The sequence below is a fragment of the Arachis duranensis genome, chromosome 6 (assembly GCF_000817695.3).
Source record: "Arachis duranensis cultivar V14167 chromosome 6, aradu.V14167.gnm2.J7QH, whole genome shotgun sequence".
NCBI classification, from domain to species: domain Eukaryota; kingdom Viridiplantae; phylum Streptophyta; class Magnoliopsida; order Fabales; family Fabaceae; genus Arachis; species Arachis duranensis.
Genome location: NC_029777.3, coordinates 11559689 through 11577907, shown reverse-complemented (window position 1 = coordinate 11577907; position 18219 = coordinate 11559689). Strand labels below are relative to the sequence as shown.

General features: G+C 32.6%; 2 protein-coding genes and 1 long non-coding RNA gene across 4 annotated transcripts; 2 read left to right on the top strand and 1 right to left on the bottom strand.

The window, feature by feature from the left end:
• Positions 1 to 378: 378 nt before the first annotated feature.
• On the top strand, positions 379 to 2983 carry LOC107492928 (uncharacterized). The gene is made up of 4 exons (XM_052263180.1): positions 379 to 452; positions 839 to 1216; positions 1310 to 1384; positions 1615 to 2983. The coding sequence occupies exons 2-4, from the start codon at positions 1076 to 1078 to the stop codon at positions 1750 to 1752; spliced, it is 354 nt and encodes a 117-aa protein (XP_052119140.1). The 5' UTR covers positions 379 to 452; positions 839 to 1075; the 3' UTR covers positions 1753 to 2983.
• LOC127748538 (uncharacterized) lies at positions 2544 to 9616 on the top strand. Its single transcript, XM_052263179.1, has 3 exons — positions 2544 to 2675; positions 8854 to 9099; positions 9216 to 9616. Exons 1-3 carry the CDS (start codon positions 2669 to 2671, stop codon positions 9320 to 9322), a joined length of 360 nt encoding a protein of 119 aa, XP_052119139.1. The 5' UTR covers positions 2544 to 2668; the 3' UTR covers positions 9323 to 9616.
• Positions 5130 to 18219, bottom strand: LOC107492930 (uncharacterized). 2 transcript variants are annotated; one of them, XR_002364962.2, is made up of 3 exons: positions 18096 to 18219; positions 17816 to 17997; positions 5130 to 5255 (listed from the first exon to the last, which is right to left on the bottom strand). It is a non-coding gene; the product is annotated as an uncharacterized LOC107492930 (long non-coding RNA). The 2 variants fall into 2 exon arrangements; XR_008010568.1 differs by lacking the exon at positions 5130 to 5255 and adding an exon at positions 11298 to 11834.

Sequence of the window (18219 nt, the reverse complement as noted above, 5' to 3'; positions counted from 1 at the left end):
GTGCAAATGAACAAGGTTCTGGTGAAGTTGCCGAGTCAGCTGAGTCCCGGGATGCGCCATCTGAGGGCCAGGAGGTGCCTGCTGAGGATGCACATGAAAAGGCAGAGGAACCTCCTAAAGAAACTGAAGAACCGGCTAAGGACTTGGCCGAGCAAGATCTACCACCGGGGATAAGGAACCGGATTCAGTTGATAATGCTTCAGAGAATGTGGAGATTCCCTCTGATAAGGTGCGGATGATAAAGCTGCATTATTTTGTGAGACTAGTAATACATGTTGCGGAGAAAAACATTGTAATTGCTTTTACCTACCTGTATTTCACTCTAAAGGGCTTCGTTTTCTTTGTTTGGATTTTGTTTTACTTGCTTTTAGTAAGATGCTTCTCCTGGCCGAAATCAACTTACGTCTGCCACTGAGACCACGACATGGAGAATTGATGTTCCTAACAATAAGGTATTCCAATTCATGTAGATAGATGCATATATTTGGCTCATTTACATATTAGATTTGTATTTCATGTTTTATGTTCAAAATCCAGTTTGGCTATCCTTTATGCATTCTGGCATTGAGTCTGAAGCTTTTCTTTTGTTAAGTTTTAGGTCATTTACCATAATGATGAGTGATCAGAATTCACAACCTTCTTTACTTATTAGTTTTGAATTTTTTTTTTTTGCATTATATCTTTGACATTAATTATGCCTTATCCAAAGCTTTTGGGGAAAGTTGACGATGATACACTGATATAGACGCCCATCTCTTTTCTTATGTCCTCACTGGAACCCATCTTCTGTTATTTGGAAAGCAGTTTCCTTGATAAGATATATTACCTTTGTGTTAAGGTTGGCGTACTTATTGGAAAGGCTGGAGATACAATAAAATACCTGCAATATAATTCTGGTGCCAAGATTCAGATAACTAGGGATGCTTATGCAGACCCTCAAGCTGCAACAAGGTCTGTGGAACCGATAGGAAGTTCGGAAAGTATATATAAAGCAGAAAAGCTGATAAGTGCTGTGATTGCGGAGGTCAGATGCTGTAACCAACTGGAAGAGTTGGGCTCCTTTTTTTTCTTTACCATGTTCCACACTTTATTTTCTTTTTTGGAGATTCTACAGGCAGATGCTGGGGGGTCTCCTGCTCTTGTAGCTAGTGGCCTTTCTCCTGCTCAAGCTACTATGGGGTCTGAACAAATTCAGATACAAGCTCCAAATGAAAAGGTGATAAGTTGATAATTTATGTATATTCTTAGATATTTTTTTTTGTTGATGCATATTCCAACTTTTAGTCACACTTTATTTTTATGCATGCAGGTGGGTTTAATCATAGGGAGAGGTGGGGAAACAATTAAAGGTCTGCAAATGAAATCTGGGGCATACATCCAGGTAGTTGTTATCGTTTACCATGTACCGTTTTTTGTTCTATTCCATTTGATACAATAATATATATTAAAAGTTGGGCGTTGTGTAGTTCAAGAGTATGCTCCATTTAACAAGAGCGCTGCTTCCTGTATTATAGTTTTCTGGCTTGAGTTTTGGGTGATTCATAGTATTGAGATTTACTAGAATTTTGTACATATGCTATTTTTGGAGCCTCATTTTCTTTTTACCTTATGTAGTTGATACCTCAACAACTTCCAGAAGGAGATGATTCTAAAGAAAGGACTGTCCAAGTTAGTAATTTAGTGATAAAAGAAGTCATGGGTCAGGTCTTTTTTTTTATACTCTATCTATATCCCGTGCTGAGACAGTATTAGTAGTTTAGTGAACAGTTGTGCTTAATAGTTCTTTCATTGATCCTTATAATTTTGCATTGTCTCTAAGTTAATGATATTTGTTCTTATCACAATATTTATGTCATGTCTCTGTTTAGATACAACTCATGAATTAGCTTGGTCTCCTATTGAATCTGAGAACAATTTGCATATTAATTTTTGTTGATTTGGAGCAACCTTTTAATCTTGTACTACTGCGTTCATACTCTTATTCATACCAACTTTGGTTTCTTCGGGGATTTGAATGGGTAACTAAGATGCATACATCACCTTTCACTTTGGAGTTATTGGGTAATAGCTTACTACATTTTTTGTAGAGTTTTGTTGTTTTTGGGAAACGCTAAACTACTAGAAGTACTATGTAGAAGGATGTCATTATTTCCACCTTCTTGAAAGCATGCCTAGTAGGTGGTTGATTTTACAAATTTTCTATAATTACAAGGTCAACTTGTTACTTAAGTTGAAACTGTCATGCAAAATCCTAGAACATTGAAGAATGATTGTTTGTGGATAAGAATCTTTGTAAAATAGGGATCTAGATATTCGTATGTAGTGTGCCTGTATGATCCATTTATGGAACTGTTGTATTAATTGTTGCCATACAAGTGAGATAGATCACCTGAAGGGTGTTCGTGAGTCTGGAAATTGATCAATAATCCATGCCAACACCAATTAAAATGATCTAGGGAGATCGTATGTGTATATGATGATGTCAGTTGAATAATTTATTTATCTTGAAGGTGCCAATTTCGAATTGGTTGGATTTAAAACTGCAGATTTGGCTATTGCCTTTCCCTGGGGTCAGCATTGCTTTCTTGATGTAGCATAGACAACATATTCACTCTCATCCACTGAAGAGAGGTGGCAGGTATTAGAACCTCAGATTGCAGGATGTTTAATGGTTAGTAAGATTGCTTCAAGACTTAAAAGTTAAAAATCATGATTCAGTAAGACTGTTGTGCTGGCCTTGGTGCTCAAATAGAGCTGCTGTGTGATTTGCATGAGATCGAAGGAAAGAGTAATTCTTGGTTATGTCGTCTAATGCTTATAACTGTGTTGGAGTTGTACTCTGTGTCTATTTAATTCTGTAAGGAAAATACCAAATTAAACAACTCATGTGATCAGAGATGAGTTTAAGTATATTGTGTTATTGTACCTAACATGTCTTTGACCTAATGATTCACTTGGTTGAAAGGACTAAATATTGGATTGAGTTTTGAGTGTTGTAAGTAGGAAAGTTTAGAATAACCGTGTTGATCCTATATGGCAATTTAATTTGTTTTGAATGTTAGAATGCTCTAATGTGATTCTCTTAATCTACTTAATGCTCAGTATCCATTAAAATTTGCACTTCATTCTCTTCTATAGGTGTCTCTTCTGTATGCTGTTTTAGATCAATTTTATTATAACATGATAGTATGTTAAGTGCCATTACTCAACTATGATTCTAATGTTGGTTATCTTTAGCTAGTTACTGGTGATAATACATTCATATTTAGTGCATTTTGATTTTTTCTTTTGGCACTGTCAGGCTTCCCCTTTTTTCATAGGTGAGATCTTTTTTCTAATATAACTGGTAATATCAATCCTATGGTGTGATTTTATGCATTTTATAAATTTTGATATAAAGGGGAGAGAGTGGAAAAGTTGTATTTTAGTTTTCTATTTTTCATTCAAATTATTATTAAATTCCACTTCCCTTCCTAAAATGACACTTTCTTCTCTTTTATTTGTAAAATGCACTCATAATTTTTAAAAAATCTCTTCTTTAACCCATTTTAAATTTTGTGTTAACAAAATGTTAACTTTACCTATTTTTCAAGAAAAAAATAAATTATTTTTACCAGAATATCTTTCAACAAAAATTGTGATTAAATTTTGTTTACCAAATTACTCTTTGACAAATTCTTTTCTATTGATTAAATTATATTTTTACCAAAATAACCTTTAAAAAATTTTTAATGATTAAATTATTTTTTTAAGATATCTTTCAATAATTTTTTAATTATTAAATTATAATTTTACTACAGTTTTTGTTAATAATTATTTTTATATTTTTTATTACAATTAAATTAATAAATTTAAATTTTTTAAAAATATTTTTTAAATATTTTTTATTCTTTAAATATTAAAAATTCAAATTTTAGTAAAAATTTTTATGATTAATAAAATTAAATATACGTTAATAATTTTATAAATTTTGATATGATAGTTTTATAAAGAACGTTTGTGGTAAGTTCTATTTGTGTCTCTAACGTTTAAATCGTCTTATTTGTATCCCTAACGTTTATAAAAGTGATTTAATGTTATCCCTAATGTTTATAAAAGTGATTTAATGTTATCCTACTATTAATTATACTAACAAATCAGATTATATTTTTCAATTATTTTCAATTGGATGTATTCATTCTCAATTAGGTCTTACTTGGATGTGTTTGATTTTAATATTATACCCATTATTTGTGTTTACATTCAATTATGTCCTTAGAAAAGTGAATTATGTAAATGTTGTAGGAATTAATTTCAACTTTTGATGAGCTATTTTTCGGACTGGATCATCGATTTTATCCCAGACATTTGTATTCTAACTTCAAGAAGAGATTTTTAAAATTCAAACTAAAGCGGTCATGATGCGCAATTGACGTCAAGATAACATTGAATCACTTTTACAAACTTTAAGAATACAAATAAGATGATCTAAACGTTAGGAATATCCCAAACGTTGGATACTTTACTCTTTTATAAATTATCAAGGAGAGTGGTAAAATTGTATTTTAGTTTTCTATTTTTCTTTCAAATTATTATTAAATTCAAAATTGTAACCAATTATCCATTTTCCTTCTTTTTATTATGTTTTAGTTTACAATGCTACGCCCTTAATTCTCTCTCTTAAAGTCTCAACTCGTCTTTTTCGTTGGAGTTTTGGGTGAACTTCTCTCTCAAGTATCTCTCTTACACCTTAATTCTCTCTCATTTTAAGTCCGATATTATTTTAGGTCTCTCTTTTCGGCTGTGACTGGAGAGACAGTCTCAACTTGTCTTAATGGTAGAGATTACTGTTCAAACCCCAGACGCTAACACAGCACATCCAGTCTCAACTTGTCTTAATGGTAGAGATTACTGTTCAAACCCCAGACGCTAACACAGCACAATATGTGGTTACAGGTTTCACCACTGTTGCGCGCGTGTTAGAAGAAGCTCCTCTTCCATTTACTTTTAAATGAATCTTGATATTTGATGAACTACTACAGTACACAGCTATTACAGATTTTAGTATTCTATTCCAGATTTGTTTTTAGTCTTTACGCGCTGTTTAAAAATTTTACAAAATTATTGCTGGAGCTCAATGATAGTATCTCTGTGCTTTGATGCATTTTTTCTACTTACCATGCATGTAGCTTAAGTGTTGATAACTCCACCTTGATAGTATTTGTGTGTGCTTTGATGTTGCTGCTACTTATCTAATGAAGGATTTTGACCTGCCACTGTATACAATTTCATTGTCATATTCTCATAAAAAGCAATATCAAAAAATGCTGATGTCCTTTTTTTTTTCAACTCAATATTCAGCAAATTCCTTATCATTGATATATACATTCACATAAACCATTTTCCCATATTTACTTGGATGTGGTCTAGTATAAAATTTATCATTTGTTTTAAGATTTTTGCCAACAAGGAATATAAAGTGGAATGATGTTATTGAAAAGAGAAATTCTTCATATACAAGTCATTTATTTCTTCTTCTTTTTCTTTCTCCATGCCTCCTCTTTTTCTTCTCCTTCTTCTTTTTCTCCTTGCCTCTTCTTCTTCATCTTCTTCGTTTTTGAAGTGTTTCATCTTCATCGTCGTGTTTCTCCTCGTTCTTCTTGACTGCACGTTTTTCATCTTCTTTCTCCTTATCTTCTGTACCTCCTTCTTCTTCTTCTTGTACGTTCTTCTTCCTCTTCCTCTTCTTCTTCTTTTCTTTCGTTTCTTGCCTTCTATTTCTTCTTCTTCATTTACGTGCTTTTCTCTCTGTTTTCTTTTTTCGTTATTCTTGATTTCCATTATTTTTTGACATCAAGCTTTGAAATCGTTTTTGAAAAAGAAGAAACAACAGAAGATGATGAGGAAAAAGAGAAAGAGTTCTGAATTATGCATAAGGTGTACTTCAACGAATTTTGGGTGTATTTCTTAAATTCTTTGGGTGTATTTTCATAATCCTTTTGGTGTATTTCTGTAATCCTTTGGATGTATTTCTATAATCGTTTGGGTGAATTTCTGTAACCGTTTGGGTGTATTTGGGTGTATTTCTGTAATCGCGTGCTTTTTGTTAAGTTTCTTCCATTTATTTATTTTTATCATTTTATCACTCTTTTTTTATTATTAAATTTGTATTTAACATTATGTGTAGTATGAAATTTCAATTTCAATTTTATTTTTTTCACATGTGATTTTATTTTTATATAGCTTACTATTATTTTTATAGTTAATTATAACAAATTCTTGACCCTAATGAAGAAGGAGGCTAATAGGAGTAAAAAAAATAAAAAAAGCAACGAAATATACATTGACACACATTTTATATTTGTTTTTTTATTTTCACCTACCATATCATACATAATAAAACATCAAACACTAACTACACAATAAATTTTTTGGCATTACTATTAAAACTATTGTGAATTAAAATTTTATTACTATTCACTCCATCCAAAAACACCGTTATGGGTGAAGGTAAAGTAGAAGAACCAATTTCTAATGATATTATGTGGTAAGAACTAATTGTCTAAAAAACGAAACTAATAAAAGAGCAAATAAAGAATCAATTATCTAAAAAATGGAACTAATAAGAGAACAAATAAAGAATCAATTGTCTAAATAATTGTAATTTTAGTGCTTAGATTATGTAAAATTAATATTCAATATTAAAAAGTATTTGTTATTATCTTTATTTTAATTTCTATATTTTTGAGTTAAAAAAATTATATTTTTTGAGTTATTTATCTAAACGCTACAACTTTAAAGTGAGTATTTATATAATTAAAAATCTAAACACAATAATTTATTTATAAACTGCTATTAATAAAAGTTCTTATTATTTAAGCTCTTTGAAAAAATAACTTATTTAAGTTGTTTATTCAAACTGGACTTAGATAGCTATAAAGTTATTTTTTTTCTATGAAATCTTTTTAATTTTACATTCTTAAAGAGTGTTGTTAAGGTACTTACTGAAGAGATTCATAGTATTATTTGTGCCCTGACAAAAACTTAATGCCAAGTTGCCAATTGTCTTTTGATCCATTAAGGGGGAAACTTAGTTGCTTTACGTAAATGATAGTTAAGAATCATTAGATAAAAATTTAATAAATCAATTAAATCATCTAACCGCTCTAAATTATCAACTACATGTGAAGTTGACTGCACCTAAATTTCTACCATCTATTAATTGCTTTACTAAAACTAATAAATGAGAGTATCCGTTAAACCCTTACCAAGATTCAACATGTTTAGAAGCGGTGTTTAAAATCTGAAGAAAAAAAACAAAACAAAATTCATGGCATAATAATAATAATAATAATAATAATAATAATAATATGGAGTACTCTACTATATAGATTAAAGTTGTATAGAGAGTATAATTTTTTTATAGTTATTTTTGATTATTTTATTGTTATTCAAAATGTGAATCCTAACTTTTTCAAATGGAGCTGCTGTATGATTTGCTCATTTGCATGAGATCGAAGGAAAGAGTAATTCTTGGTTAAGTTATGACGTCTAATGCTTATAACTGTGTTGGAGTTGTACTCCGATGTATCTATTTAATTTTGTAATGAAAATACTAAATTAAACAATTCATGCGATCAGAGATGAGTTCAAATATATTGTGTTATTGTATCTAACAAGTCTTTGACCTAATGATTCACTTGGTTGAAAGGACTAAATATTGGATTTGAGTTTTGAGTGTTGTAAGTATGAAAGTTTAGAATAACCGTGTTGATCCTATATGGCAATTTAATTTGTTTTGAATGTTGAATGCTCTAATGTAATTCCCTTAATCTACTTAATGCTTTGTATCTATTAAAATTTGCACTTCATTCTCTTCTATAGGTGTCTCTTCTGTATGCTGTTTTAGATCAATTTTATTATAACATGATAGAATGTTAGGTGCTATTACTCAACAATGTATAATTGTATAGTCTCTTCTAATGTTGGTTCTCTTTAGCTAGTTACTGGTGATACTACATTCATATTTAGTGCATTTTGATTTTTTCTTTTGGCACTGTCAAGCTTCCCCTTTTTTCATATGTTGTTTGCTGAGATGAGATCTTTTTTCTAGTATAACTGGTAATATCAATCATATGGTGTGATTTTATGCATTTAGTTGATTGGCTTCGGTTGAGTTGAGATGACATGGCATGTTACGGATTTCATATTGAGTAAATAGTCGAATTAGTCCTGAAAGATCACTCGTTCTCTAAATTGGTTCTCGATACTATGTGTGTGTTGTGGTGTCACTTAACATGTCACATTAGCAAATTTTGACATTATCAACAAAGAAAGTGACAGGAAGACTAACATGATTAACTTAAAATTTTTAAATGACGAATTTGATTAAAAAAATTCTTTCGAGAACTAATTTAAAAAATAAGACCATTTATTCATTTTATATTATTTCAACAGCCTTGTTATTTCATCAATTCAAGACACTTCCAGCTCATCATTATAGCAGTTCTTAAAATTTAGTTCTTATGACTTGTGCCTCTTGTATGATATTATGATGATAAATTTAACCCATTTGACTTCTTGCCACTAATTTTAAATGTATAGTTAAACATATTTCACCTCTGTGTTTTTGGTATAATACATGTTTATCCTTGTTGGCTTGTTGCTGTAATCATCCACTGATGTGGGTGCTCAACTGGTCAGGAAAGATTAATGGGCATGAAATTTGCTGTGTTCTCATTTATTTGAAAATTATGATACAATTCTGCCTGAAAAGCAAACCTACCTCTAGACAGCATATTGACCTAAGCTATTGTTCTCATTTAAGTTATTTTCCTATTTACTGACTTCTGCCTTGTGTTTTTGCTTGAATAGCCTGTCAGAGCATCAACTGGTGGTTATGGGCAGCAGGGCTATCGTCCACCCCATGGATCTGGTGCCCTCCCCAGTGGGGGCAACGAGGTTCTCATTTTGGCCACCCAACAGCATATGATTATCAGCATCGTGGTCCATATCCTTCTCATAATCAACCTTATCCTCCTGCACCGTATCGAAATTATCCTCAACATATGGCCCCTAGGAGCGGCTATGGTTCTGGTTGGGAGCAAAGGCCTCACCGTGGTACATATCCTTCTCAAACTAATATTTCCATTAATTTTGCTATTATGCTATTGCTGTATTGCATAGTTGCAGGCTTATAGGTTAATTTTAGTTTTTTAATTTGTTCAATCCACAAGCAATTCTCGAAGATCCTTTATGCGGTGGTGATAATATCTCTCTTGGTAAGGTCTCTTATGTGACTTGTATATCTAAAAAATCTGATGATAATGGCATGTTAGACTGAATTTGTTTGTTATGTATGTGATTTTAATTGATTGTGTGTACTGATTTTTTCGTTATTCTTTTTCATCTATGTCTGCTTCATTTTATAATTAGTTTTTGCATCTGAATGTCGCTTGGCTAATTCTTTTTCCCGCATTGCCCAAATTCTCCCCTTTTACTATTGCTACCCTAGCCATAGAAATTAACTCATTCGTCCATTAATGAAAGTTGTGGCCTTTGTTCTTTCTTGGTTTTTCAAAATTTAAACATGATTTTCAAGTTGTTGTTCAAATTTTTGATTGTTTCTATCAGAAAATTCTACCCGTCTCTTCTATTTGTAAAATGTACATTTTCCTCATAATTTTTAAAAAATCTCTCTTTTAACCCATTTTAAATTTTGTGTTAACCAATGTTAATTTTATCCATTTTTCAAGAAAAACTAAATTATTTTTTATAAGAATACCCTTTAACGAAAATTGTGATTAAATTTTGTTTACCAAAATACTGTTTGACAAATTATTTTTCATTGATTAAATTATATTTTTACTAAAAAAAATTTAATGATTAAATTATTTTTTTTTCTAGAATACTCTTAAAAATAAATATAAATTAATAATTTTATAAATTTTGATATAATAGTTTTATAAAGTATTAGGGAGGGTGGCAAAATTGTATTTTAGTTTTCTATTTTTCATTCAAATTATTATTAAATTCAAAATATTAACGCATTATCCATTTTTCCTCTTTATATTATGTTTTAGTTTATAATGCTACACCTTAATTCTCTCATTTTTAGTGGGAAATCATCCTAGGTCTCTCCCGTTGAAGTTTTATTTATTTATTTGGGTTTAGTGATTGCTTAAACCGAAGTCTCAACTTGTCTTTTTCTTTGGAGGTTTGGGGGAACTTCTCTCTTAGGTATCTCTTTCTTTCTCTCTCTCAATTCTATTCTCGTGTTAATTGCATTGTTGATGCATTTTTTTTTTCTGTTTAGTAATTATTCAGACCGAAGTCTCAACCCGGTTTCTTTCTTTGGATTTTTGGGTGAACCCTTTATTAGGTATTTGTCTTTGTGTTTAAACAAGTAACTTAATTAATATTTTTTATATTCAATTATATTTTGTAATTCCATTATCAATTTTTTTTATTTTTCGTAAAGCAACTCTATATTTTAATTATTAAGAGCAATGATGTGTCATTAATGCAGAGATTACCGTTCAGACTTCAGATAGTAATCCTGCAAAGGATGTGGTAACCGATTTGATCATCATTGTGCATGTCAGAAATATATTTGAGTTGAGGAACATGCACGGCTACTGTTGATCCTTTGTTTTATATAGATGACATGAATTATCACAAGTCGGTTGTGATGATTCATGTCGTCTACAAAATACAGAGTCAACGGTAGGTCACGCATGTTTTTCAATTCAGATATGATGTTTTTGACATGTGTAATGGTGGTCAAACCGATAATCACGTACTTTGCGGTGTTATCATCTTGTTGTTTGGGGTCTGAACGGTGCCATTTTTATCATGGGAGGATAGTGAGAAAAAAGAATGCAATTAAATAGAAATAAGAGAGATACCTAAAGATGAGACATTGTTCAAATTTATCTTTAAGATTTTTTCAATCAAATTGGTCCTTCAAAAATTACGGATTAATCATATCTGTCCTTTCAGATTTCATTAACAATTTTTATCAACGATAATAACGTAGAATATTAACTGATAGCGTATATGATACTTAATATGTCCAACTGCACGGTGATCAAATATGCTTATAAAAATCTATTAATTTAATAGTTAGGTCATATTGGAAATATAATTTATGTAATTGAAAAGAAGGGACTAAATTAATAAATTTTGATGAATATATCTAATTAACGTCCAATTAACAATATCAAGTATTATGTATCATGACAATGGCATGTTAGATTGAATTTGTTTGTTATGTATGTGATTTTAATTGATTGTGTATGGTGATTTTTTCGTTATTCTTTTTCATTTATGTCTGCTTAATTTTATAATTAGTTTTTGTATCTAAATGTCGCTTGGCTAATTCTTTTTCCAACATTGCCCAAATTCTCCCCATTTACTATTGCTACCCTAGCCACAGAAATTGGCTCATTCGTCCATTAATGAAAGTTGTGGCCTTTGTTCTTTTTTTTGAAGTAAAGAAACTCAACATAAAAAGGTGGAGTAAAAGAAAAGAAATAAAAACTCATAACACTAAAAATAACAATTCGTAGTCATGTTTGGTATTGTCATCGACAACCATAGGATTCACCACCAATTCACTCATCATAACTTGTAAAGAATCTGTTAATAATATCCACCACACTTGAACATTGATTTTTAAAGATTCTATCATTTCTTTCTAGTCAAATTATCCAGATGGCCGCCGAAAGGCTAACCAACCACCGTTTCCGTTCCATCTTTCTCGCTGATATATCTGTTCAACTTCCATAGTGTTGTTTGAGCGTACTTGTAATAGTCTATATCCTTTCAAGAGCGAACAACCAAGCATACCACACCTGTCAAATGAGCTCACAACCAAGTGAAATGTAGTTTCAACAGACTTATGACATAAAACACACATGTTATAATTCTGGCCAATAACACCTAATCTACACAGGCTTTCCCTTGTATTCACCCTATCAACCAGTGCAAACTTAGTAAACAACTCAATTCTTGGTGGGACGAATCCTCTCCAAATAGTATTAGTGAAGCTATAGCTTGTGATATCCGCCGGAAGTACCTCTGCCTGCAATACCTATACAAAGGAGTTAGTAGAATAAACACCTTTTTTCGTGTTTATCAAATTTCCAAACCACTATGTTTTCTCTCTCCGTTGTCAGTTTACTTATTGCATAACCGCATGAAGCTGGTTTATTAGTTCCAGCTCCCATTGAAATAACTCTCGTTGCCACTAGAAATTCTAAATCCACTTTAACCCATCCTAGAACCCATAATCCTCTATGACAGATCCTTGAAGATTTGAAACCGAGAAAAGTCTTAGGAAGGTAACTTTTCGAGCACCACAAGGTAACCAGCTATCTTCCTAGAAGCGGATTATCCTGCCATCCCCTAGTTTCATAGTCAAGCCTCTGATCATCTTTTGTCACTTGTGGCTCCTTGATTTGTGGTTGACAAATATTCTTCCAAGGACCCACTCTTGTAGGTATAGGCTGATTACAAATCATTTCAGAAGGATTCATGTTATTACAGGAATATACAATTTTCTTACAAAGTGGACAATCCTCTTTCGAAAATTTCTACCACCGCTTGGATAGGAGTGCTGTATTCCGAATTACCGTGTCACCAACTCCCAAACCTCTTGCTTTTTTGGAGGCCTGTACAACTTCCCATTTTACTAGAGGCATCTCGTCCTCCTTACTCCACAAAAAGCATTTTTGTAAGGATATTATTTTTTCTACTACTTCCTTCGGCATTTTGTACAAGCTGAGATAGTAAATAAGCAGGCTATTAAGAACAGATTTAATGAGAATCAGCTTACCTGCTTTATTCAGAGACTTTGCTTTCCACAGACTTAGTTTTTCCTCTACCTTGTTAATCACTTATTTTCATGTCTTGACCAATCTCGGATTCACCCCAAAGAAATGGCAAGACATCTGACAGGTAAATATGCCTCTTTACACCCCAACAATCGACACATCTGTCGTGGCCAACTCTACTCACAATTAACCGGGATCAAGCTGGACATGTCAAAGTTAATACTCAGCCTTGACATCATCACAAAGCAGCCCAGCAACCACTTATAGTTTCTGATCGTCTCTTATTCAGAAGGGCAAAAAAGTATAGTATTATTCGCAAACTACAAATGTGACAACTCAATGTTATCCCTTCCAACCAACAACGGAGTAATGCGTCTATTCTGCACCGCCTCTTTAATCATCCTATGTAGAACATTCGCAACAAGCACAAATAGGAAGGGAGAAAGAGGATTCCCTTGTTGTAGACCCCTTTCCATTTTGAAGGGCTTAGAGGGGAGCCATTTGTTAGGACCGACATAGACGCAGAACACGCACACTCCTTCATCCACTCCCTCCATCTACGACCAAACCCCATCTTCTGTAAAACAATATCCACTTGACTTGATCATAAACCTTTTGGAAGTCTAGTTTAATAATTGCCGAGCTCTTTTTCCTCAACTTCAGCCACGGCACAATTTCACATGCAATCAAAGCCCCATCATGTATCTTCCTACCCTGCACAAAAGCACTCTGTGTTTCTCCTACCAACCCTGGCATTATCTTCCGCATCCTCTAAACCAGGATCTTTGATATAACCTTATAAACACAATCCACCATACTAATCGGCTTAAGGTCTTTGATTTCTTTAGCTCTGACAAAATTTGGCGCTAAAGCTACCCAAGTAACATTCGCATTCCTAGGTAAAACAGCTGACTGAAAGAATCCCATCACGGCTGGAGTGTACTCCCCACCAACATCCTCCCAATACTTCTTAATGAAATTCATATTATACCCATCACTACCTGGTGCCTTAGTTGACTCACAATCCCAAACTGCATCCTTAATTTCCTCATTAGACGGCATCCATTCCAACTCTGCTGCCTCCTCCTCAGTTATCCAGTTAACCAGCCCATCACGGAACCCTATCACTGGCGAGGTCTCCTGATAATATAAATTCTTATAAAAGTCTCTGATGGCAACCTTAATCCTTGCCTAATTTCTCACTATCCTCCCATGATAGCAGCCTTAAATAGCGGGTGTTCTTATCCATCTCCTTGGCATGCCTGGATCGCAACATCTGCTTCCAATGTAACTCTTTTCTGATATACCATTTCTTACAAGAGCTCACCAGCGCCTTCCTTCTTGCTTCCATTGTTCCATCAACAACCCCATTGCTAACCATATCATCCACTTTCTTTATCTCTTATTCAAACTTCATAATTTTCATATCTATGTCCCTAAAATTCTCCTTATGCCATTTATCCAATGGGACCGTCAAAGCCTTCAACTTGTCAATGAATTGTATGTCGCCCAAATTCTTCCACTCCTCATTCACCATTCTCAAGAAACCCTCATGAGTAAACCAAGCATCCAGACTCCGAAAAGGTCTCGGCCCCCCTCCCAATCTTGTGATATCCACAATCAATGGATAGTGGCCTTATAAACCTCTCGGACCTCCTCTAAGCCTTGTTTCAGGAAACTTTTCCAACCACTTCAAACTAACCAGAACTTTATCAATGCCGCTATACGACTGACCCCTAAACCATATAAACATACGATCAGCAAGTGCAAGGTCCAAAAGCTCCATATCTTAAATCGAAGATTTAAACTCAGCTACCGTCACGGTCAAAGTAGTAGCTTCTTTTATCTCTTTCACTTGAACAACCTCGTTAAAGTCTCCCGAATTATTAGGGAGAGTGGCAAAATTGTATTTTAGTAAAAAAATTTATGATTAGTAAAAATAAATATACGTTAATAATTTCATAAATTATTAGGGAGAGTGGCAAAATTGTATTTTAGTTTTCTATTTTTCATTCAAATTATTATTAAATTCAAAATTGTAACGCATTATCCATTTTTCCTCTATATATTATGTTTTACTTTATAATGTTACACCTTAATTCTCTCTCATTTTTAGCGGGAAATCATCTTAGGTCTCTCCCGTTAGGTATCTCTCTTCGTGCTTAAACAAGTAATTTAATATTTTTTTTTATATTCAATTATATTTTGTAATTTCATTATCCATTTCTTCTTTTTATTTTTTTTACTTTTATAAGTAAAGCAACTCCATATTTTAATTATTATGAGCAATGATGTGTCATTTATTAATTTGAAGAAAATGTATTTCTTTCTTTATAAACTTTTTTTGTTTCCTGTAATTCAAATAATAATGACAGAGATTACCCTCAGATGTGGTAACCGGTTTGACCACCATTGTGCATGTCAGAAATATATTTGAGTTGAGGAACGTGGGCTACAGTTGACCTTTGTAAATGACATAAATCATCACAAGTCGGTCGTGATGATTCATGTCGTCTACAAAATACAGGATCAACCGTAGCTCACGTATGTTCCTCAATTCAGATACGATGTTTTTGACATGCGCAATGGTGGTCAAACCGATAACCACATACTTTGCGGTGTTGCCATTTTGCTGTTTGGGTCTGAACGGTGCCATTTTTATCTGGGTGACAGTACACAAAAAACGGATGAAAAAAGAAAAGAGATTTCTTTTCAAATTAAGAAGTGACGCATTATTTTGCTCCTAATAATTAAAATATAGAGCTGCTATACTTATAAAAGTAAAAAAATAAAGAGAAAATGGATAATGGAGTTAAAATTGTAATTGAATTTAAAAAATATTAATTTACTTGTTTAAATATGAAGTGGGAGATACCTAACAGTGATTTCACCCAAAAATCTAGAAAAACGAAGATGGGTTGAGACTTCGGTCTGAGCCATCACTAAACAGAAAAAAGAATGCATCGAGTTGAGACTTCGGTTTGAGCAATCACTAAACAGAAAAAAGAATGCAATTAACACGAAAATAGAAACGAGAGAGATACCTAAAGATGAGATATTTTTCAAATTCGTCCCTAAAAGATTTTTTCAACTAAATTGGTCCTTCAAAGATTACGGATTAATCACATTTGTTCTTTACTCCATTAACAATTTTTATTAACGATTGATAACGTAGAATATTAACTGATAGCATATATGAAACTTAACATGTCCAATTGCACGCTGATCAAATATGTTTATAAAAATCTATTAATTTAGTAGTTAGGTCATATTATAATTTATGTAATTCGGAAAAAGGGACTAAATTAATAGATTTTGATGAATATATCTAGTTAACGTCCACTTAGAAATGTATTATGTATGTTATCAATTAACATGTCATATCATCAAATTGTTGACGAAAATTGTTTATGGAATTACTAAAAGACAAATATGATTAATTCGTAATGTTTGAAGGACCAATTTGATTGAAAAAAATGTTAAGAATAAAATTTGAAGAATGTCCCATCTTTTAGGGACTACTTTGACTATTAATCCCTTTAAATTTGGTAGAAAAAATATTTTTTTTAATAAAAAAATTTTTTTTTTAATATGTTTGACAAAATTTTAATAATAAAAGGAAAATCACTAACCCAAACTTGCCTGTTGGTCATTACATGCCTAACCCACTCAGAAATCAATTTCTAGCTACCCTAAATGTGCTCCAAAACACACTTACCCTTTGGTCACTACAAGCCTAACCCACCCTCTACCCCAAACTGGGTTCAAATGTCAGATCTTATGCCTCATTAGCAGTGGCGGAACCAGAAATTTCATAAGAGGAGGGCCAATTAAATATAAAATATAACAAAAAATTAACAAAATATGATTTGTAGCATATATATCAAAAAAGTAATTATATTATATTATATAAAAGTCAATGTTCAACTACATACTTTAAGATTTTGATATTTTTAAACTTGCTCGACGATGCTTCATGGAACTAAAATCATCAATTATCATCTCTGAAGTGAATTTTGAAGCAATTTCCTTTTCAATATATACAATCATACAATCTGCTAAAAATTCATCTTCCATCTTGTTTCGAAGCCTTGTTTTAATAATCTTCATAGCTGAAAAGGCCCGTTCAGTTGTTGCTGTTGTCACAGGAAGAGTCAAAACAAGACGAATTAATCTATCAATTAAAGGATATATATTTGATTTTCCTGTCTCTGTCAATTTTTGACACAATTCAGCAAGAGTAGACAAATTCTGAAAATCTGGAGCTTTAACCACATCAAGTTCATAATGTTGTAACTCATAATCCAATTGAATCTTTTCTTGCTCAGAAAAATCTAAAGAATAGAAATTCTTTACAAGATTGCATATGTTGCAAACACTGAATAACTTGAAAGCATCTTTAGGATCTAGAGATGTACTCAGTATGAGGAGCTCGGTTGCTTGCTCACTAAATCTACTATTTAGCTCTTTCAATTGAAAATCTATCACGCTAGTAAAAATGTCAACACGATAGTGGTGTTCAACAGTGACAACATCCTTTTTACGACGAGACCGAATTATGTCACTAAAAGAAGCACCCATATCAGGTATCTGAATAGCATGATCATTGCAGAAAGAACTAACTTTCTCCAAAAGTGCTCCCCAACTACTATCTCTTAACTGTTGAATCAATGACTTTGTACTAGAAACCAGATGCATAGCATTCAAAATGTCTTGAGATTTTTGTTGCAATGCTTGACAAAGTTTATCAGTGATTCCCATGATTTCTTTCATCATATGCAAAATGAAAACAAAATCAAATAATAATAAGTTTTTTTTAAAAAAATTTGGGGGGGACCATGGCCACCTTAGGTCCCCCGTGGATCCGCCACTGCTCATTAGCACATTGTAAGGCAAAATCTACATTAGGAAACAAAATAATCAACAACATATAAGGCGGTTAATGTAACTAAAGCAGCACACTAATCAGTTTGGGGTTGTAAAGACATGTATGTACTCACAGATTGGCATGATAGCAAGCAAGAGGAAGTGTGAGCAAGAACATGATCCAATGATCTGTGAGGAGGCAAAGAACACAGAGTAATCCCTGCCCAATAAACTCGGGAATCACGAAGTAATCGACTCGAGACGAGGCATCAAAAGGGTTCATATAGTCATCTTCCAAGTCCGATAATATCAAAACCTTGGACACCCCACCATAAAAAGAACAATTTTTCAGATTCATGGAAGCTTGGAAAGTAGAGAATTGGGAAAGAAAATAGAAATAAAGAAGAACCCCACCTGGTAAAAAGAAGAGGCAAAAAAGGCAATGTTGAGAGGGAAACAAAGATGAAGCCGGAAGAGCAATTCCCAACCTATTAAAACGGAGGAATCAGAGACGTGGCGCAGTGTTTTCGGAGAAAGA